Below are 22,341 nucleotides of genomic sequence, written 5' to 3'. Positions count from 1 at the left end.
CTGCGCTACACAATGCTTAATAAATGCTGGTGTGTTCTGAGCATCCTGTTTCTTTGGTCCCTGCCATGTGCCTCTGTCCTCTGTGGCAGTCACCCACCTAGCAAATAGGAAAGTTAATTCTCTGGGGCGTGTGTCTTCTGTTATCTTTAGAGATGTGATATATGCCCTCAAACAGTGTTTTGTAGAGTATGTGCCTGTGAATCACCAGTTCTCTGGAGCATTTATCAGTTTCACATGAAAAGTGCTCTCTGGCGATAAATAGGTTTGAGCATTGCCAGGTTGAACCCAGACAGATGTCTCTGCTGCAGGACTTCTCAGAGCCTTCAGTGTGGTGGTGTGCAGTAGATAGACTCTCCAAGAGGCAGCCAAGATGCAGAGTTTCCCAAACATAAATCATCAGATAATATACTTTTTTTTGGGTCATGGAGCTCCATGCAGAACCGGCGTCTATGGACCATACTGAGAATTGCTGGTCTGGAGCCATGGGCTGTGATTTGCAGGCTGCCTGTGTGGAAGATGCCCCCCGGCCTGGAAGGACCGAGCTGTGCTCTTCGAGCGAACTTGATGACCTTGTCACAGGGCTGTACTGTTCGTATCTGTGAAATGAGGCGGTTTGACTAAATGATCGTTAAGGCCTCTTTATGCTGTTATCCTGGCATTGTTTTGTTTTTATTGTTTTTTAAAATTAATGTGGCTTGACTGTGGGAGAAATACGCTGTTGTTTCTAGTGGAGCGGAGGGCATAATGTCCTCAGTTCAACTCCTGGCATTTGTAAAGGGCTGAGAAAAATTCCAGGTCTGGGGGCACTGGTACTCCGTGACTTTTCTCTTGGGGGTGAAGAGAGTGACTTCACTTGAAATTTCACGCTTGACTGTCCAGCACCGCAGAGCTGGCGGGAGGCAGCAGCGCAGCCGGCCACTGACCGGGCAGCGCCCCCGCCCCTCCCACGTCTCGCCGCCTCTCTCCCCAGGTTTGAGGCGATCCACCATGAGCTGAACAAGGCCACAGCGCAGAACAAGGACCTGCAGTGGGAGATGGAGCTGCTGCAGTCAGAGCTGACCGAGCTGAGAACCACGCAGGTGAAGACAGCAAAGGAGTCGGAGAAATACAGGGAGGAGCGGGACGCTGTGTACAGCGAGTACAAGCTCATCATGAGTGAGCGCGACCAGGTCATCTCTGAGCTGGACAAGCTGCAGACCGAGGTGGAACTGGCCGAGTCCAAGCTCAAGAGCAGCACATCTGAGAAGAAGGCGGCCAGTGAGGAGATGGAGGCGCTGCGGCAGGTAGGTGGGTGGGCTGGTGGCTGGCTTTCAGCCTCTCCTACAGCGTCCCGGGAAGAGGGGCTGCAGAGTGCATGGTGTCTGGATTAGAAGCCTCCTTCCCATTGGAGTAAAGGGCTTCTGATAGGAGGCCTAAGTGCAAGCTGGGTTATCAGACACCACCGAGGTAACTCCTGAGCTCATGCTCGATGCCCAGCTCTAGTCTGGATTACAGGGGACAAGTGGGGAGGGAGGCCCAGACATAGTCGTGGATACCTGGAGCTTACACACCAGGAAGAGTCAGATGACGCGCACCGATACTCTCACACCCAAACCCATTGCTACGTAATTGCAGATCAGTCTCATGCTGAAAGTCAGTGATATCTCAAGGACTTGCTTATTATGAAGCAAGATACCAAGGCCAAGTTCCCAAAGCCATAGATACGTTAGGCCTCTTGCGTCTGGAAGAGTACCCTCAGGGGCCCTTCTCCACCAGCAGTGTGCATCTGATCGAGTCTGCTCTTCAAAAAGTGTTTCAGGCTCCTGCTGGGAAGATGTGCTACTAGGCTGAGCCTGCTAGTTCTTCTCCTGAAGCCTTGCTGTCTGGGGGCCACACCTCCGGGGCTGGGGAGCTGGGATGTTTGATAGCATTGGATTGCGCCACCTAGCTCAACTCCTGGGTGGCCAATGTGGATTTTCTGCCTCCTTCCTACCTGTCAACCTCTCCTCATCGTGGAGCTCCTTGCCCTAGGTCTAGCTGAGCCCTGCTGGGGCTTGGATGGGCCCATGGAGATTCCCTTCAGTCTGTGTTGTGTGTGGCTCTGATTAGAGCTTCTAGACTTGATCACAGCAGATTTTTTCCCCTATCACAATAGTTCTCGGATATTCATGTCCCTCTATTCTCCTGCCTTTCTGTGCAGGTCAGTTGGAATGCAGCTTTCAAAGGTGGTTTATGAGAAGCAAAAAGCAAGGCGTTAAAGGTCAGGCAGTTTGGCAGGGGTGGTATGCATTGGATCATTACTACCAGGTCCTGCCATACCAAGTGTGAGGCAGGTGATGCCTGATGGGTGACCAGCATGTCTTTCAACTGATACAACTTCTCTTCACGCCCGGGCAGTGATAGGGGATGTGGGGAATGCATGAGACACAGGCCCCTTGCTGAGAGATGGCCCTCCTCAGTCATGTCGTCTCAAACCTCTCTAGGCCTCTGTTTCTTTTTTTTTTTTTTATGAGACCGAGTCTTGTTCTGTTGCCCAAGCTGAAGTACAGTGGCACAATCTTGGCTCACTGCAACCTCTACCTCCCGGGTTCAAGCAATTCTCATGCCTCAGCTTCCCAAGTAGCTGGGGTTACAGGTGTGCGCCGCCACACCTGGCTAATTTTTTGTATTTTTAGTAGAGATGTGGCTTTGCCATGTTGGCCAGGCTGGTCTTGAACTCCTGGACTCAAGCAATCCTTCCGCCTCAGCCTCCCAAAGTATCAGGATTACAAGCATAATTTCACCGCCTGGTGAGCCACTGTGCCTGGCCTCTGGGCCTCAGTTTCTATTTTTAATTTACTTTTTTGTTGAGACAGCCTGTCTGTTCCCCAGGCTGGAGTGCAGTGGCACAATCATAGCTCACTGTAATCTCGACCTCTTGGGCTCAAGTGATCCTCCCACCTCAGCCCCCCCAAGTAGCTGGGACTATATGCAAGCACCACCACACCCAGCTAATTCTGAATTTTTTTGTAGTGACGCAGTCTCACTATGTTGCCCAGGCTGGTCTCAAACTCCTGGGCTCAAGCGATCCTCCTGCCTCGGCCTCCCAAAGTGCTGGGATTATAGGCGTGAGCCCCTGCACCCAGCCAGCCTCAGTTTCTTCATCTGCACAATGGAATGGTGGTTGTGATGAACAAATGATTCAATATAGAAAATACATCATCGTGCCTGCACAAAGCAACAGTGAGTTGAGATGGGCATTCATTATTATGCCCATCTGAATCTTACTACTCTGTTAGGATTAGGGTGAACCTCATTAAACTGTTTCTTTGGGTAAAAATGGGCCAACCAAGTAATGGGAATTTCGTGCAAGGAACCACCAAGACTTCTGGAGACCCTTGAGGCAAAAGCCAGTGTGAAGATGAATATTTACTGCAATGAAATTTTTGAAAGTCTATTAGAATAAATTTTTAGTAAGTGAAGATAATGCATTAGAACTTGGTAATCATCCTAGAAAAACCATGAACTCATGTTCACATCCTGGTTTCTGAGCACGTAATTGTTGGGGGAAAATGTCAATATCAAATAACGAAAACAAAATGATGAAGATGGAAACTTGGAAAATGACCAAGTCAGTAACTGCTGTGAAATGTCACAGAATATCAGACACATGCCTGGGGAATGACAGTGAGCCCGTGCGGATGGAGTTTTGAGATTTTCTTTTTTCTTTCTTTCTTTCTTTTTTTTTTTGAAACGTACTTTCCCTCTTTTTCCCAGGCTGGAGTGAAGTGGCACGATCTCAACTCACTATAACCTCCACCTGTTGGGTTCCAGCGATCCTCCTGTCTCAGCCTCCTGAGTAGCTGGGATTATACACACCTGCCAGTACGCCCGGCTAATTTTTGTATTTTTAGTAGAGATGGGGTTTCGCCATGTTGGCCAGGCTGGTCTTGAACTCCTGACCTCAGGTGATCCACCCACCTTGGCCTCCCAACATGCTAGGATTACAGGCCTGAGCTACTGCGCCTGGCCAAATTTTGAGATCTTTGAAGTTAATGGTGAAGACTCTTTGTAGAAATGTAGAAAGCACAGAGATGTACAGAGGACACCTGAGTTCCCTGCGGTGCTGGCATCCAGCAATGAGACCCCCAGGCCTGACGTCCTTGGGGCAGCCGTCGCCTTCCCAGCACTCAGGCGAGCCCTTCAGCCTGGAGCCCGCCTCCAGCCTCCACAGGGGGTATTGGCTGGGCACCAAGTGCAGCTGTCAGCTGAGACAGGGATCTTTTCCAGGCCCCGTTCCGAGTCAGCAGGCAGGAGATAGCCCCCGCTGCTGCCCGTCAGCTCCTTCTCAAGTTGGTCTGGCTTCATGAATAAGAGCACTCTCCACCGGCAAGAGCAGGCCAGGAGGGGTGGGCAGTGAGGCACCCTGGGGATTGGCCCCGCCACCCCACTGGCTGCTGCCTGTCAGGGGTCAGCTGTGGGGGGCCTTCTGGCAGGTCTAGCTCCCTCACCACAGAGCTGTCTTCATCCTGCTCAGCCCGAGGGCTGGGCTTCAGTTTCTGGTGTGGTGCTTGCATGCCCCTGTCGTCTATCTGCACCTCTTGCTCCATTTTCCCTTTTCCTTCTCCATGCCTCTCTCCCTTCTGTGTTCTTCTGAGTGGGCTGAGGCAAAGAGCACCGGGAGGCCAGGGGCCTGTCAGGGTCTTTGACAGGTTGGCTGTGCCCTCACCTCCTTACCAGCTCCCAGAGGGGAGATATCCTCAGGAGCTCCCCCAAGGCCACCCTCCTGCCTCAGGCTAGGAGCTGACCTTGTCCAGCGAAGGCTCATTGCTCCCAGGAGGAGGGAGGAACTGCCTGGGGAGTTGAGGTTGGCACCACTGGAAGCCGTAGGTCACTGCTGCCTATTGCAGAGATCTCCCAGGTTCCAACGCACTTTCCCAGACGGGCCCTGCTCACCGAACCCTGTCTGTAGAAGGGCAGCCCCCCACGCTCCTGCCGTCTGCTGCCCTGAATGCAGTTTCATGTCCAGCTACAGGTCCTAGTTGAGGAGCTGAGCTCAGCTGTGGTGGACAGACTGGACAGTGCCAGGGGACAAGGTGAGGCAGCACTGGCCTTTCCAGAACTTAGATGCAGAGGGTTGTTGTAGCAAGAGAAGCTGCCCAGGAAGCAGAGGGAGGTGCCCTCACCTGAGAGCCGTCTGCTCAGGGGCACCACTCCACACTTGGGCCCCATCCTCCCCTGGGACCCTCGAGTGGGCTCTGGCCCTCTGGGTTGCAGCCCATGGGCCTTTCTCACCGGCCTCATGGCTGGGTCTGGCAAGTGTCTTGTGAAGGCCGGCCCATCTCTTCCCACGCCTTTGCTCACCCAGCACTGGAAGAAAGAGACTGCAGGTGGCACTTTTAGAGCAGACTCAGACTGACATCTGATGCCTGGGATAGAGGAGCTGGTACTGATCATGAGTCAGCTCTGCAGGATGGGGGAGCCCTGGTGAGTCACTTCTAGATCCTGTGGTTCCTCACCAGTGTGATCAGAATCAATCAGTCGGTCACTTGGGTCTGCTGGGCTTCCAAATTTTACCATTTTTTAAAAGGTGCCTCTTTCCCCTCTTCCCCCTTCACTAAAACTAAGTATAGTACTTCTTGTATTCCATATAAGGAAGCAGTATTTGGGGATGAATTCATTTTGGAGACCAGCAATGGCGTGGAGCCCAGGGGAAGGAAGGGAGCTATGGGCTGGGGGAGCTGCCCACCTCTTATGCTGCCTCTCCTCCTGTCTGCACCTGGGGCCTCCCTAGATGCTCATCCAGAGCACCATGGAGAAACCTTTCAGGGAATCCATGTGGTAACATGTGTCAGCTCTAAAACTATCCATAAATATATTGTAAAACAGTGAGTATAATGTAAATTTTGAAAAGTATTGTTTATCATAAATTCTTGACTAAATTAATACACTTTTTTTTTTTTTTTTTTTGAGACCGAGTCTCACTCTGTTGTCCAGGCTGGAGTGAGTTGGCGCCATCTGGGCTCACTGCGACCTCTGTCTCCCAAGTTCAAGTGATTCTCCTGCCTCAGTCTCCCATGGAGCTGGGACCACAGGCACATGCCACCATGTCTGGCTAATTTTCGTAGTTTTAGTAGAAATGGGGTTTCACCATGTTGGCCAGGCTGGTCTCGAACTCCTGATCTCATGTGATCTGCCTGCCTTGGCCTCCCAAAGTGCTGGGATTACAGGTGTGAGCCACTGTACCCTGCCCCCAAATAATAATTTTTAAAATGAAAATTTAAGGATTTTTTTTTTGAAAATAGCAAACTAAACAAACACGGCATACCATGTAAAGCTGAAAAAATAATCAAAACTGAAATGATTTGAATGACTCCCAGGAACCGTGAGGTCCGAGCAAAGCCAGCCACTGCACTGGCACCCTCGAGCTTTGATGGTCCTTTTTGTGCAAATTGTTTTTCAGCTCCTCTGCCTCAGTTTTGAGAGATGGGGGGATTTATCAACTGACTGTAGGTGTTTTCCTGTCAGCTTCATTCTCTTCTCTTGTTTTCTATGTCTGAGATCTTTCTGAACATGTTTTTGCAGAGGCTGCCATCTCCTGTTCTCTGGAGAATGATCGTTAGAGGGAACGGAAGCTTTCTTCCTGTGCGTGTGTGTCTTCCTGTGTCCTAGCACTTGAGGGTGGAGAGTCTCGGGGCGGGGACAGCAGTGTCATCACCGCCTCTGTTGTCATGCTTCTGTTTTGCGTGTTTGGAAAGCCTTTGAGCCAGGGGAGGAGTTATTCTTGCAGTAAACACTCACTTTGTCATCCATCATTTCTCCGTGTTTTCTAAGGATTATAGAGGTGTGGAGGGGGCTTTTCATATGAGTGCTTCTTAGAGTTTGACTTGAAATTTTAGTGGAGCATATAACTCTCTAGGGATGTGCCAAGATACAAATGCTTCGGATTTCAGCTTTTTAAACGAACTGAGATACACAGCACTTCACCAGCAGGAACACCGATGTATTTTTGTCTTTAAAAATAACTCAGCTTGCCAGATTATAAAAATCAGGATCACAGACACGTGGGGGCTGTGGGGGGGGTGGGCTGGTTAATAGGACAGTGGCTGTGGGGTGTAGTCACTGGGGGTATGGGTGGAGGGGGTGTGCTGCGATGGGCTCCGTGTTTCCATCCAGCTCCCTAGAGCCTCAGCCTTGACCCCTGCACTGGTGGGAGGCGCTCCTGGTCCATGAGGCTCAGCAGCCTCTCCCTCTCCCTGCCCCTTACTCCCACCAGATCAAAGACACGGTGACAATGGATGCTGGGAGAGCCAACAAGGAGGTTGAAATCCTTCGAAAGCAGTGCAAGGCTCTGTGCCAGGAGCTGAAGGAAGCCCTTCAGGAGGCGGATGTGGCCAAGTGCCGGCGGGACTGGGCCTTCCAGGAGCGAGACAAGATCGTAGCAGAGCGTGACAGCATCCGGTATGGGGTGCCTTCGAGCTGGCGTGGGCTCGCATCTCCCCAGGATGCGGGGACCTGCTAGGGTCTGTTGGGAGGGTCCGAATCATTTGCTGTGTGTCCAGCTAAGGTGGGAGGGACCTGGGCTCCTCCTTTCTCACCCCTAGTTGATGCCCCAGCCTTGCCTCTTAGTTTTAGAATTTTCCATTGTTTCTCCCTCCCATGTCACTCAGCCCTATATGTCCTGAGTATGTACTATGTCCACATGAGACGCCTGTGAAGGAGCATGAGGCCAACCTCTTTTATTTGAGGGCTTCTGATGAGAAGAGCACATCCGAAATGCGTCCTTTTAGCAGTATTCCCCAGGCGCCTACTGTGTGCCAGGGTCTCAAATCCCTGGAGCAAAGAGACCTCGGGAGAGGCTTGGGTGGGCAGGGCAGTGAGGGAGGAAGATGCGTGACTGAGCTCCAGGGCTGTGGGGGGCATGCAGGGCTCCCTGGGGTGTGGGGAGGTCTCCCCAGAGAGCGTGGCATTCGAGCTAGAACTGGAAGCACGAGTGGGGTTTTTCCAGGTGGAAAAGGGGGAAGGGCATTGCAGACGGAGGGGACCTGTGGCGTGTGCTCAGGGCAGGGACATGGGTGAGTCATGGGGAGGGCAGGCTGGCGAGATTCCCAGGGGCAGGTGTAGAGGCCTTGAAAGGGAAGCCAAGCAGTGTGGACTTGATCCTGGCTGGGGAGGATCCAGGAGTGGCTGTGGTCGTGATGATGTTTGGGGTGGGGAGAGATAATGTCTTGGTATTTGGGAGGTTTCCAAAGATTCCTTGTGGTTGGTCAGGGGAGAGACCAATGTCTCTAGGGGCTGATCAGGAGATGAGGATGGCTAGGTGGTGAGGCCCTGCCAATGGAGAGCACAGCTAGGTGCCCAGTGCAAGGGGAGGGAGGCCCAGGAGCTGCTCCCTGTCTGCTTCTGCCCGGACCCCTTCCACGGGTGTCTCTAGGGGGCAGTCCTTAGCCAGGCTCTGACTGAGGTTGGGGGAGATTTGAGGCTGTGGGGAGGTAGGAACCACAGTCCTCTGGGTATATCCATTTATGGAGGTGGCACAGAGCCCAGGCCCCTCCACAGCCAGGTCATCTGTCTCCACCTCCTTAGGGTCCTCTTTCGTAGAGTCTCACCAAGCTTGTACTTTGCACCTGCACAGAGCTAAGAGAGGCAGAGATACATGAGGACCGGCTGCTATCCGAAGGGGCTCCCATCCCAGTTGCAGGGTGCAGGGATAGCTCTAGAAAGCTCTGCCTGTGGGTAGATATGAGACATGGGGTAGTGCTGGAGCACAGGCCTGCCAAGCAGGTGGGGGTGCTTCATATAGAGGAGAGCCACCCCCGGCCCCTCAAGTTGACCTTAGAACAGTGAGTGTGTGCAGAGGGTGGTCCTTAACCCCAGGCACATTGAGGGTGAAACGGGGCATTGGGAACCTGACACTTGTTGCGGGGTGACTGTAGGGGTATATCTTCCCTGCACAGGTCCTCCACGTTCCCTCTGTCATGCACTGGGGCTGGCCCAGGTGATCTTACCCCCAGATTCGCAAGCGCTCCTGTGCATCTGGGGATGGGGCACGTGCCGGCAGGTATTTGGAGTGAGGCAGCCAGGCCATCCGCTGCAGACCGGGAGCCCTCTTCCCCGTGCCCCTTCAGGTAACCTTGTCTGCTGCTCCTTCCACCAGGACACTGTGTGACAACCTGAGGCGGGAGCGGGACCGTGCAGTGAGTGAGCTGGCCGAGGCCCTGCGCAGCCTGGATGACACCCGCAAGCAGAAGAATGACGTCAGCCGTGAGCTGAAGGAGCTCAAGTAGGCTGGGACGGGCTCACATCTGGGAGCCCGGGGCCCCTCTCCCTTCTGGGCAAGGCAATGCTGAGTGCATTGGCCAGGGCCTCATCCTTCTGTGTCGACCTGGCTGTTTGTCCCTTCACTTCACTCTGTCTTGCTCTGTCAGTCTGTAGAATGGGGTTGAATGTTATCTCCATGTTGGGTTAATTAGAAATTCTTAGGCCAGAAATTCTTAGACACAGGGCAGGCACTGTGTGCCAAGGCACTAGGAAGGGAGGGCCCTGTTCCCAAGCAGTCCATTCGGGGCAGGCATGCATGTGTTACCCATTCATTCATTCCCCTACTCACTCACTCGCTGAGATTTTTCACGTACCTGCTCTGTATGGGCCAGCCTCCATTAGAGGCACTGGAGAAATGGCACTGACAAGCATATCAAGTCTCTTTCCTCATGGGCTCACAGTGCACACAGACCAAGGTTGGGTCCATCTAAGAGACAAGTAAATCAATGAGTAAAATGATGACAGATTGTGATTTAGAGTTTTAAAGGCAATTGCAACCCCCATCCAGCAGTCTGTTCTGCCTGTGTTATTTGGATGCCCATTTGGAAGACTGTTTGGGGTATCAGACATCCTCCCCTTGGTTACAGCAGCCTCCCAGGGTGTCATTTAAACATTCAGTGGCCTTTAGTAGTGCATTGAAATACAAAGATCAGGGTTTAAGCATAGAAATTGGCAGAGCCCAATAGGCCATGGTCTAAAACCCAAATCTAGTTGGAAAGCAGTGGCTCTCCATCCATTATGTGACATTTCCCTAGCTGTTAGTGTGGTGAGGGGGCAGTGAGAAGCTCGTGTGTGCGTGCAAGTGTGCAAGCCTTGCACACTCAAGTGATGCCCTTCAGAAGGGAGTGACAGCTTCTCTTCTTTCCATTCAGTAAAACTCCTAATGAGACAAAGAGCTCCATTTATTCTGTAAAAATCCAGACTCTCTGGAGCTTGGGTGCTCTCAGGAATATTTTAGGAGTTAAGAGGCAAGGCAGGACTCTTCACAGGGACCATCTTGGGTCTAGCAATGTGATGGAATCAAGGAGTTCTCTTTGAAGGGAAAGCCTAGAACCTCTGGGGCGTGAACATGGGATGTTTTGCCTCTTGTTTGGGCCAGAGTTGCCTGAAGCTTGTGCATTCAGCTTGTGTGTTCATTCAGCATGTTTGCGTTTGTGCCTCCTGTCTGCTAAGTTCTCTAATTGGCAGGATGCGGGTGAGGGGGTCTGTGTTGCTGCCTGGGAAGCCTCAGGCACTCCCTGGTAATTCTAGATGAGACAGGTATAGGGAGCATTGAATGCTGAGCTCGGCTGCATTAGCCTGGGGAGGGGTTGGGGCAGCTTGGAAGGCATTGGAGCTCTGCCCTGGAGGCTGAGTGGTATTCTAGAGCCGGCTGGTGAGAGCACAGCCTAGGCAGAGGTGCGGCCCTGGAGCTTGTCTGCTGGAGCAGGAAACACAAGTAGGTCAGGAGCCCAGTGGGCAGCTTTCATGAGCTGGCAAGGCAGCCTGGACCCAGATTTCAGGGAGGGTGTCACAGGCCAGTCACCTGAGGATATAATGAGGCTTCTGAGTCTCTCTTTCACATCCTTGTTACTGGGTCTTTCTCAGAACTAGTATTTTTAATTTTGATGAAGTCAAACCTATCTTTTTTTTTTTTTAAGATGCAGTTTCACTCTATTGCCCAGGCTGGAGTGCAGTGGTATAGTCTTTGCTCACTGCAACCTCTGCTTCCTGGGTTCAAGTGATTCTTGTGCCTCAGTCTCCCAAGTAGCTGGGATTACAGGTGCATGTCACCACACCTGCCTGACTTCTGTGTTTTTAGTAGAGACGGGATTTCACCATGTTGGCCAGGCTGGTCTTGAACTCCTGGCCTCAAGTGATCCACCCACCTCGGCCTCCTGAAGTGTTGGGATTACAGGCATGAGCTACCACGCCTGGCCATCAGTGAACATTTTTTAAAAGTGTAACAATGGCATTAAAGGAAATGTTAAGAACTACGTCTTCATCCTAATATAACTATTTAAGTGGCATTTCTGTTGCTGCTTCTGTCAGTTTGCATTTCAGTTGGTGATATATTGGTGTTAACTTTTATCCGAGGTTAAGGGATTTAGGTTGAGATTCATTTCTTTGGCCATGGATGTGTAGTCGCTCCAGCATCATTAATTGGAGGCTGTCCTTCCTCTGTTAACATATGCACCTTTGGTAGCTTGGGGCATTCCTGGGTTCCTTATTCTGTTCTACAGACCTGTGTGTCTGTCTCCCTGACAGCAGCACTGTCTTGATTGCTGTAGCTGTATACTACATCTTAAATTGGATAGAGAGTTTCCTCCCACTTAGTCATTTTCAAAATTGTTTTAGCAATTCTGATGCCTTTATGTATACATTTTAGAATAGCCATCTGTATCTACAAAAAATCTTGTTGGCATTTTGATTTTATTTTTTAAATTAAATTTTATTTTTTTGAGATAGAGTCTCACTCTGTCGCCAGGTTGGAGTGCAGTGGTGTGACCTCTACTCCCTGCAACCTCTACCTCCCTGTTTCAAGTAATTCTCCTGCCTCTCAAGTAGCTGAGATTACAGGCACATGCCACCACGCCCAGCTAATTTTTGTATTTTTAGTGGAGACGAGGTTTCACCATGTCAGTCAGGCTGGTCTCGAACTCCTGACTTCAGGTGATCTGCCCATCTCGGCCTCCCAAAGTGCTGGGATTACAGGTATGGACCACCGTGCCCAGCTGGCATTTTGATTTTAATTGTGTTAAACCTCTAGATAAATTTGGGGAGAATTTGTCTTTTTTAAAAAAACCACTGTGAAAACTCACAGATACCCCAGAAGCCTTGACCTGACTCTCCGAGTTATTGGGAAACAGTGGGGAAAGGAACCTGTTTTAGCTCTCACGAACTGCCTGCCTCATGAGGTTCAGAGCCGTTACGCGGTGGGATGTTTCACCTCCCAAGGGGCTTTCACCGTGGCTTTCTCTCTTCACAGGGAACAGATGGAATCCCAGTTGGAAAAGGAGGCCCGGTTCCGGCAGCTGATGGCCCACAGCTCCCACGACTCGGCCATTGACACGGATTCCATGGAGTGGGAAACGGAAGTTGTAGAGTTTGAGAGGGAGACGGTAAGCTGCCTCTGATGGTTCTTCTCTCCTTCTCTGATGGATGAGGGAGGAGAAGGTGACCCTCTTGCAGTATCTCCCAGTTTCAACAAGTTTGGAGGTTCTCCTTTTCCTCCCAGGAGTGTGACAGCATCCTTTCCCGGCAGCTGTCCAGGCTGGGTTGCAGCCGGGGAAGGGCAGGGTCCTGGGGGGATGCTGACAGGGATGTCTGTGCAGTGGCCAGAAGGGGCAGGTTGCAGGTACTCATAGGTTTCCATCCTGGGGATGGAGTGTCTCATCAGATGAGGTGAAGGGACAGTCCCCCACATTGGAGTGAGCAGCTCAGGGGCTTAACAGCCAAATGTTTCTGTCACTGCTTTGTGAAATGCGTTGCTGTTGCTGCTGTTTTTGCAGGAGGATATTGACTTGAAGGCACTGGGGTTTGATATGGCAGAAGGTGTGAATGAGCCTTGTTTCCCGGGGGACTGTGGCATATTTGTCACTAAAGTGGATAAAGGAAGCATTGCTGATGGGCGCTTAAGGTAAGAGTTGAGGCCCAGGCCCTGGAGGTAAGGTGGGGCCCTTCTCCCCAGTGCGGAGGACCCGAAGAGAGCCAGGTAGCACTTAGGTGAACATTTCCCAGCCTGAGATCTGTCCAAGGCCTGCAGTCTCAGCAGCTAATACTGCTCCAAAAAGAAACAGTGCTTCTCAGTTGCCTCTGAATCTGATTATTCTTTAGTTACCAGGTGCTGTCTTTTGCTCCTTTGGGTGGGAAAGTGCTCAGGGGGTATGTGTGAGAGCCCAGGACGTACATGGCATGCTCATTCAGGGAAATAGTCATGATGATAAAATAGCTAACACTATTACAGTGCTGGCTGACTGCTGAGTACTGGTTTAAATACTTTATAGAAAATAATTGATTAGTCTTTACAACCCTACAAGATAGGCGTGATTATTGCCCCCATTTTACATATGAGGACATTGAGGCCTGGAGGGGCTGGATCATACAACTAGTAAGTGGTAGGGCCAGGATTTAAACCCAGGCTGTCTAACCTCAGCATCTGCAAATTTTACCAATGTGCACTCCTGCAAGAGGAAATTTTCTGAACGTGTATGTGAGGCACCCACTCCTTGGCAGTCAGCCCCCTGAATGGTAGTGGTGGGCGGCTAACCGCTGGTCCCACAGCCTCTGTGGGTGCTGAACTGGCTGTGCCCCTTCTCAGGGTCAATGACTGGCTGCTGAGAATCAACGATGTAGACCTCATCAACAAGGACAAGAAGCAGGCCATCAAGGCGCTCCTCAACGGGGAGGGGGCCATCAACATGGTTGTGCGGCGGAGGAAGTCCCTGGGTGGGAAGGTGGTTACGCCGCTGCACATCAACCTCAGTGGACAGAAAGGTAGTGGGCCTGTGGACATGGCAGAGTGCCTCAGGTGGCTGGGGCCCTTTTTTGTGGACAGGTGCCAGGGGTGCCCCTTAGAGTACCTCATTCACAGGGATGAGGGGCCGATGCCATTTAAATGTAGCCCATGTGCTTTCCTGGCAGGAGGTTGTCTGGGCCCTGAGTCTTGCTTTCTGAGTGTTTGATTTACCCGGGCAGATGTAAGGGCAGATGTAACTGAGCCCCCAGTTGGTGGGACTGGGGCAGGGTGCAGGGGTAGAGAGGGTGCAGCCTGCTGACATCCTCTTTTGTGGGAGGATGGTAACAAAGATGAGGTAGGGTGACCGGGGCTGGGCAGCGAGGCCAGGGGCTACCCAGTGACCTCCTGTGGCTTGCAGACAGCGGCATCAGTCTGGAGAATGGAGTGTATGCTGCCGCCGTGCTGCCCGGAAGCCCTGCCGCCAAAGAAGGGTCCCTTGCTGTGGGAGACAGGATTGTTGCGGTAAGTCTCAAGGCTGGAGCCAGGGTCATCTGCTGTGCATAGACAGATTACATTTGGGAGGTTTGAGCAAGAAGTAATGAGCAAAGATTTTATATTTTCCTTGTTCTGGGCATTGTACTATGTGAACATTTAAACATAGGTTTCTTGATGATATATTTCTATTTACTGTAGAAAATTAGAAAATAAAAGGTCTAGGAGGGAAATAAGAATCAATTGCGTTGCTACCATGTGTAGATAACCTTTCTCCATCTCTCTCTGTCGCTCAGGCTGGAGTACAGTGATGCAATCCCAGCTCACTGCAACCTCCAAAGGCCTAAGAGGGAAATAAGAACCACTTGCTTTCGTACCACCTGTAGATAACCTTTATTAACTTTTTTTCTTTTCTTTTTTTTTTTTTTTGATATGGAGTCTTGCTCTGTCGCCCAGGTTGGAGTGCAGTGGCGCAATCCTGGCTCACTGCAACCTCCGACTCTTGTGTTCAGGTGATTCTTCTGCCTCAGCCTCCTGAGTAGCTGGGATTACAGGCGTGTGCCACCATGCCTGGCTAATTTTTGTACTTTTATAGAGATGGGGTTTCACCATGATGGCCAGGCTGGTCTCGAATTCCTGACCTCAGGTGATCTGCCCGCCTTGGCTTCCCAAAGTGCTGGGATTACAGGTATGGGCCACAGCGCCCAGCTTTATTAACATTTTAAATGTAGTTCTCTACATTTAACATTCTCATGAATGTTTATCAAGGACAGTTTAAAAAATTGACATCATTGTGTTGTGACTTAAACACGACCCTTTTTTAAAAAAACTAAATGTAATACCTATTTTTAAATTTTTTTGTTACCAAAGTAAGTCCTATTTGTTGTAAAATAGCCAAGCAATACAAAAATATGTAAAATGAAAAGTGGCAGTCCCTTCCCCCTTTAATCCTGCTCCTAGAGATTGTCCCTGCCCCCATTTGGAAGATAAGTACCCAGCCCACATAAGTGCCCCTACAAATCTATATATACCTAGATAGATTTCTTGGTTTTGTTTTGCTATTTATGTACAATAATGGGATCTGCAGTTTGCATCCTACCTTGGATATCTTTCCAAGTCTAGCCTGGCTAATGTTACCCACCTTATGGTATTTTGTTGTTTGATTATATGTAGTATAAATTATCCCCCCCGATGGACATAGAAGTTGTTTGCAGGGTCTGCAATTGCAAACAGTCCTGCATTTAACTTTACCTGTGTGCATAGACCCTCTGGAGACACCTAATGGTATCTCTGAGACTGAGCTACAAATGCCATGAGATTGCTGAGTCATAGGACATGCAAATTTAATACTTCTAACTAACCTTTTAAAACTGAAAATGCCAGCAGGGTGCGGTGGCTCACTCCTGTAATCCCAGCACTTTGGGAGGCTGAGGTGGGTGGATCACCTGAGGTCAGGAGTTCGGGACCAGCCTGGGCAACATGGTGAAACCCTGTCTTTACTAAAAATACAAAAATTAGCCGGGCTTGGTGGTGGATGTCTGTCAGCCCAGCTACTCGGGAGGCTGAGGCAGGAGAATCACTTGAACCTGGGAGGCAGAGGTTGCAGTGAGCTGAGATCACACCACTGCCCTCTAGCCTGGGTGACAGAGCAAGACTCCTGTCTCTAATAAATAAAAAATAAAAACTGAAAATGCCATACACTTTTTCATGGCATACATACAAAATTCCAATAGTACAAAAGGCAAATAGTGACAACTACTCTTCCTCTGGCTAGACCTCTTGTGTACTACTTCCCACCCCGATGGCAATCACTGTTAACAATTTATTATATTATGTCCCAGAAACTTTCAAAACATGTACGTCTCACACATTTTTGGGGGGTTGGGGTAACCTGTATGGGATTATAATATACTCAATTGCTCATCTTGCTTTTTGTTTTATTTTTATTATTTTTATTATTTTTTAAGATGGAGTATCACTCTGTTGCCCAGGCTGGAGTCCAGTGGTATGATCTTGGCTGACTGTAGCCTCCGCCTCTCAGGTTCAAGTGATTATCCTGCTTCAGCTTCCCAAGTAGCTGGGATTACAGGCACATGCCACCACACCCAGCTAATTTTTGTATTTTTAGTAGAGACGGGGTTTCGCCATGTTGGCCAGGCTGGTCTCGAACTCCTGACCTCAAGTGATCCACCTGCCTTGGCCTTTCCAAGTGCTGGGATTACATATGTGAGCCATCACACCCAGCCAGATTTTAGCAGCATGTCTTGGAGGTCCCTCCATATTCATATCTTTTTATTTTTATTTTTGTTTGAGATAGTCTCACTCTATTGCCCAGACTGGAGTGCAGTGGCATGATCTTGGCTCACGGCAACCTCTGCCTCCCAGGTCCAAGTGATTCTCCTGCCTCAGCCACCTGAGCAGCTGGGATTACAGACCTGTGCCACCAAGCCCTGCTAGTTTTTTTGTATTTTTGGTAGAGATGGGGGTTTCACCATGTTGCCCAGGCTAGTCTTGAACTCCTGACCTCAAATGATCTGCCCTTAGCCTCCCAAAGTGCTGGGATTACAGGTGTGAACCACCATGCCCAGCCCATATTCACGTCTTTAGATCTGTCTTGGTTATTTCCATAACTGCATGTCATTCCTTAGTGACAGCAGCCTAAGCTGTTGATCAGTCCCTCCCGAGGGATAGTCTGGGCATCTCTGCCTTTACTTACATCTGTGTCGTGCTGCATGGCCACTGGCGTGCCGCTTCATAGGGACCCAAGAGTGTGCCCTGGGGTACATTCCTGGGGTGAGGGTTTGCTGGGTCAGAGGGCATGAATGTTTAACATCCAGTGAGATCTTCCCCCTTTGCTCCAAAAAGGTCATGGCTTTTTCAGTCCTCCCTGCAGTGTGTGGGGAACTCATTGCCTCACATCTTTGCCAGTGTTTTTCAGATTTTTGGGGGAGCCAGAGTATCCAAGCTATATGGCCATTATGAAAAATTTGTAAATGTGGATATGTTATAAGGAAAAAAACCACAAATTAATTTACTACTTCAAGATAATCACTCTGCAGATATTTTAAAAAGAAAACTTGACTTTGGCCAGGCGTGGTGGTTCACGCCTGTAATCCTAGCACTTTGGGAGACCGAGGTGGGTGGATTGCCTGAGTTCAGGAGTTCAAGACCAGCCTGGGCAACACAGTGAAACCCTGTCTCTACTAAAATAGAAAAAAATTAGCCAGGCATGGAGGCATGCGTCTGCAATCCCAGTTACTCGGGAGGCTGAGATAGGAGAATTGCTTGAACCTGGGAGGCGGAGGTTGCAGTGAGCCGAGATCATGCCTCTGTACTTCAGCCTGAGGGACAGAGCGAGACTCCATCTCAAAAAAAAAAGGAAAAAAAAAGAAAACTTGACTTTGAAATGATTATAGATTCATAGGAAGCTGCAGAGATAGTACAGGGGTTTCCTATGTACTCTTCTCCCTGCTTCCCCTCATGGTTGCACATTGCATGAGTATAATATCAAAGCTAGCATATTGACATTGGTACTGTGTGTGTGTGTGTGGTTGTGTGTGGTTTAACACATGTTGTTCTGTGTAACCACCACTATAATGAAGATGCGTAGCTGTTCCATCAGCACTGAGGTCTCCCTCCCTCTGTCCATTTGTAGTAACACCCCCTGCTCCCTCCCATCCCTGCCCCCTGGCAGCTGATTTGTTCTCCATCTCTGTGATGTTGTCCTTTTGAGAATGTTACAGACATGGAATCATATAGTATGTGATCTTTGGAGCTGGGCTGTTTTCATTCCGCACCATGCCGCCAAGATCCACCCAAGAGGCTGCGTGTGCCGGCCGCTCGTTCCTTATCATTGCTGAGCAGTGCTCTGCAATGTGGGTGTATCACAGTTTAGTCATTCACCTATTGCACCTACACTTCTTAAGAAGGTCTGCACATAGCTGTGAGGGATGTGGGCAGAGATTCCGGGAGCAGGGTTGAGAGGTTCTTTGTGAACACTCACAGGGCCCCACTTCATGTGGTACTTTCTCTACAAGGCCTTTCCTATCCATGGTCTTGTTTTTAGTCCCCCTGCTTTCCCGAGCCACATGCATGCATTTATCTTCCATTTCCTCTGTGGAGGCAAGAGGCTGGGAAGTTCTGAGCCGAGGTCCCGTGCCACATGGCAGGGCACAGCCAGGCCAAGATGTTCCCTCCAGGTCCTCGGTGTTCTGATCCCAGAAGGACACGTTTCTCCCCCAGCCTGCTGTGAAGGCTTTTGTGTTCCTCTACCTCAGAAACCCCTTAGCTGGACTCCTTGAGCCTCATCAGGAGGACCTCTATCCTTTGCCAACTCCTGACTTTGGCACCTTGCATTTGGTGACTGTCTAGCACAGGAGGTTAGGTGGGCAGAGACCCCAACCTGGTAGGCCTGAGGCCGCTCTGCCTGTGGCCTGACGTGCTGTCTGTCCTGCTCTAGATCAATGGCATTGCACTGGACAACAAGTCTCTGAATGAATGTGAATCTCTGCTGCGGAGCTGCCAGGACTCCCTGACCCTGTCCCTCCTGAAGGTAAGGGCTAGACGTGGCTCCGCTCTCATAGTCAAGAGTATGGGCAAAGCCCTGACTCCACACAGCCACGCTACTCCTCAGGGTCACAGGATCCTTGAGAACAGGGTGGGGATTTACCGAGTGCAGTGGGGGCAGGAACCCTGACTGGACGCTGGCCTGCAATCAAAAAACCGCAATCAAGGCCATGTTGGGCACAGTTGGGTACATTTGAATCTGGACTTGATAATTAGATGGCCTTAAGGAATTGTTGCCAATTTTCCTAGGTATGATGATGGCACTGGGGTTGTTATACAGGAGAATGGCCTTATTTGGGGGAGGTACAAACTAAAGTTGTTAGAAGTGATGTGTCATGGCCAGGCATGGTGGCTCATGTCTGTAATCCCAACCCTTTGGGAGGCCAAGGCAGTCGAATCACTTGAGCCCAGCAACACAGCAAGACCTTGCCTCTACAGAAAATACAAAAAGCCCAGGAGGTCGAGGTGGCAGTGAGCCGTGATCGTGCCACTGCACTCCAGCCTGGGTGACAAAGTGAGACCCTGTCTCAAAAATGAAAGGAAGGGGCTGGGCGCGATGGCTCATGCCTGTAATCCCAGCACTTTGGGAGGCAGGTGGATCACCTGAGGTCGGGAGTTCAAGACCAGCCTGACCAACATGGAGAAACCCCATCTCTACTAAAAATACAAAAATAGCCGGACATGGTGGCTCATTCCTGTAATCTCAGCTACTCAGGAGCCTGAGGCAAGAGAATCGCTTGAACCCAGGAGGTAGAGGTTGCAGTGAGCTGAGATCATGCCTTTGCACTCCAGCCTGGGTAACAAGAGCGAAACTCCGTCTCAAAAAAAAAAAAAAAAAAAAAGAAAAAGGAAGGGAAGTGACATGTCATGATCTTCGTAACTTGCTTTCCAATGTTCTGTAGTATCATTATAGATACAGGCAAAAAGACAATTTAGTGAAATATTGTTGAATCTACATGGTACATTTATGGACATTTATTATACTTTTCTACATATTTGAAAAGTTTAATAATAGAAAGTTAGAAAAAATAGGCCCAATTTAGAAAACATCTCTTAATGAAATGGCTGGGCCTATTTTTTCTAACTTTCTATTAAGAGATATTTTCTAAATTAACTATTTTCAAATTAATTGACTTTTTTTTGGAAACAGTTTTATGTTTATGGAAAAGTTGGGCTGATACAGAATTCTTAGTACTCTCTCAACCACCCCACCACCACCATCCCCACTCCTGTCCCTAAGTTTCCCCAATTTTGGCATTTTGCATTAGTGTAGTTAGTACATGCGTTACAATTAGCGAGCCAATGTGGATGCATTAGTATTAACTATAATGCATAGTTTACTTTAAGGTTCAGTCTTGGTGGTGTATTTTCTGTGAGTTTTGATGCAGGTAATGACATGTACCACCATTATAATATCATACACAGTAGTTTCACTGCTGTAAACATTCCCTATGCTCCCCATATTTATCCAAGCCCCTGGCAACAACTGATCCTTTTACTGCCTCCAGGCTTGTGTGTTTTCCAGAATGCCATAGAGTTGGAATCACAGAGTATATAGAGTGGCTTCTTCACTTGCTAATATACACTTAAGGTTCCTCCACGTCGTTTCAGTTCTTTTTAGTGCTAATTAATATTCTGTTGTCTGGGTGTACCACAAGAGATATATTTTTAACAATGAATTTTTACTTTTATGTTTAATATTTAAAAAAATACTCAAGACATTATGCAGGTGATTTCCTTTTTTTTTTTTTGAGACAGAGCCTTGCTCTGTCACCCAGGCTAGAGTGCAGTGGTGTGATCTCACTTCACTGCAATCTCCATCTCCCGGGTTCAAGTGATTCTCCTGCCTCAGCCTCCCAAGTAGCTGGGACTACTGGTGCATGCCACCGTGCCTGGCTTATTTTTATAACTTCAGTAGAGATGGGGTTTCACCATATTGGTCAGGCTGGTCTTGAACTCCTGACCTCATGACCTGCCTGCCTCGGCCTCCCAAAGTGCTGGGATTACAGGCATGAATCACCGTGCCCAGCCCAGGTGATTTCAGAAAGTGTTCAAAGTTAATAAAACTTTGACTCTTCTTTGAGTTCAGAGTGACCAAGGCCATGAGAAAACTTCTCCATTAGGAAGAAGCACATGTGTTTGTGTGTATGTGCGTCTCTGTCTACCTGTCTCTTTTTTAAGGGGCAGGTGGCCCATTCCTGACCATTGCTTTACCTGTGGGGACAGTTTTCAGTGGCAGCTCCAAGTCCTGCCATCTCACTTTCTCTCTCACTCCTCTGCAATCCCTGCCTAGGTGTTCCCTCAGAGCTCCTCGTGGAGTGGCCAGAACATTTTTGAAAATATCAAAGACTCTGATAAGATGCTGAGTTTTCGAGCCCATGGCCCGGAAGTCCAGGCTCATAACAAACGGAATTTGATACAGCACAATAACTCCACGCAGACAGACATCTTCTACACGGACAGGCTGGAAGACAGGAAGGAGCCAGGCCCCCCAGGAGGCAGCAGCTCCTTTCTGCACAAGCCATTCCCTGGGGGACCCTTGCAGGTCTGCCCCCAGGCCTGTCCCAGTGCCTCTGAGCGTAGCCTGAGCTCCTTCCGCTCAGATGCCTCTGGGGACCGTGGCTTTGGCCTGGTGGATGTGCGTAGCCGGCGGCCACTGCTGCCCTTTGAGACAGAGGTGGGCCCCTGTGGGGTTGGGGAGGCCCCCCTGGACAAGGTGGACTCTGAAGGCTCCAACAGTGGTGGGACCTGGCCCAAGGCCGTGCTCAGCTCCACGGCAGCGCCTGAGAAGCTCTCCGTTTATAAGAAGCCAAAGCAAAGAAAGTCCATCTTTGACCCTAACACTTTCAAACGCCCCCAGACACCCCCTAAAATAGATTACCTGCTGCCAGGTCCTGGGCCTGCTCACTCTCCCCAGCCCTCCAAGAGGGCAGGGCCTCTGACACCCCCAAAACCTCCCAGAAGGAGCGACTCCATTAAGTTCCAGCACAGGCTGGAGACTAGCTCCGAGTCAGAGGCCACTCTGGTGGGCAGCTCCCCATCCACTAGTCCCCCAAGTGCCCTGCCCCCCGATGTGGACCCCGGGGAGCCCATGCACGCATCACCCCCTCGCAAGGCCAGGGTCCGCATCGCTTCCAGCTACTACCCTGAAGGAGATGGGGACTCCTCCTACCTGCCGGCCAAGAAATCCTGTGATGAGGACCTCACCTCCCAGAAGGTGGACGAGCTGGGGCAGAAGCGTCGCCGGCCAAAATCTGCTCCCAGTTTTCGGCCTAAGCTTGCTCCAGTAGTGATTCCTGCTCAGTTCCTGGAGGTAGTGCTGAGCCCCAGGGTGCAGGGAGGGGGAGGCCTGGGGGGACAGTTGGCCAAAGGAGGGCTGCTGAGTGGCCCTGCACCAGTGTTCCAGGCTCCTGTTTAGCCTGGTACCTTTGCCTTTGCTCTTGGACTCAAGTGGGAAGTGGCCCAGCTAGGAGGTAGGTAAGTGGAGTGGAAATGCGTGGTAGTGGGAGTGTGACACAAGAGGGGAACACCTTCTTGGGCATAGCATTTGGTTTGCTTTTTTAGTA

General features: G+C 50.1%; 1 protein-coding gene across 1 annotated transcript in view; it reads left to right on the top strand.

Annotated features, from left to right (window-relative positions):
- Positions 1-22,341, top strand: part of DLG5 (discs, large homolog 5 (Drosophila)) — a 155,354-nt gene that overhangs the window by 103,186 nt on the left and 29,827 nt on the right. The window contains exons 8-16 of the mRNA XM_011974879.1: positions 971-1,283; positions 7,235-7,419; positions 9,116-9,241; positions 12,248-12,380; positions 12,771-12,898; positions 13,580-13,755; positions 14,136-14,239; positions 18,669-18,761; positions 21,069-22,088. Coding sequence (XP_011830269.1) covers positions 971-1,283; positions 7,235-7,419; positions 9,116-9,241; positions 12,248-12,380; positions 12,771-12,898; positions 13,580-13,755; positions 14,136-14,239; positions 18,669-18,761; positions 21,069-22,088 — 2,278 coding nt within the window. The remainder of the gene's footprint in view (positions 1-970; positions 1,284-7,234; positions 7,420-9,115; positions 9,242-12,247; positions 12,381-12,770; positions 12,899-13,579; positions 13,756-14,135; positions 14,240-18,668; positions 18,762-21,068; positions 22,089-22,341) is intronic.

This window comes from Mandrillus leucophaeus, unplaced genomic scaffold, assembly GCF_000951045.1.
Source record: "Mandrillus leucophaeus isolate KB7577 unplaced genomic scaffold, Mleu.le_1.0 Scaffold15, whole genome shotgun sequence".
Classification (NCBI taxonomy): Eukaryota; Metazoa; Chordata; class Mammalia; order Primates; family Cercopithecidae; genus Mandrillus; species Mandrillus leucophaeus.
The sequence above is the reverse complement of the archived record's forward strand: the minus strand, read 5'-3'. Positions and strand labels throughout refer to the sequence as shown.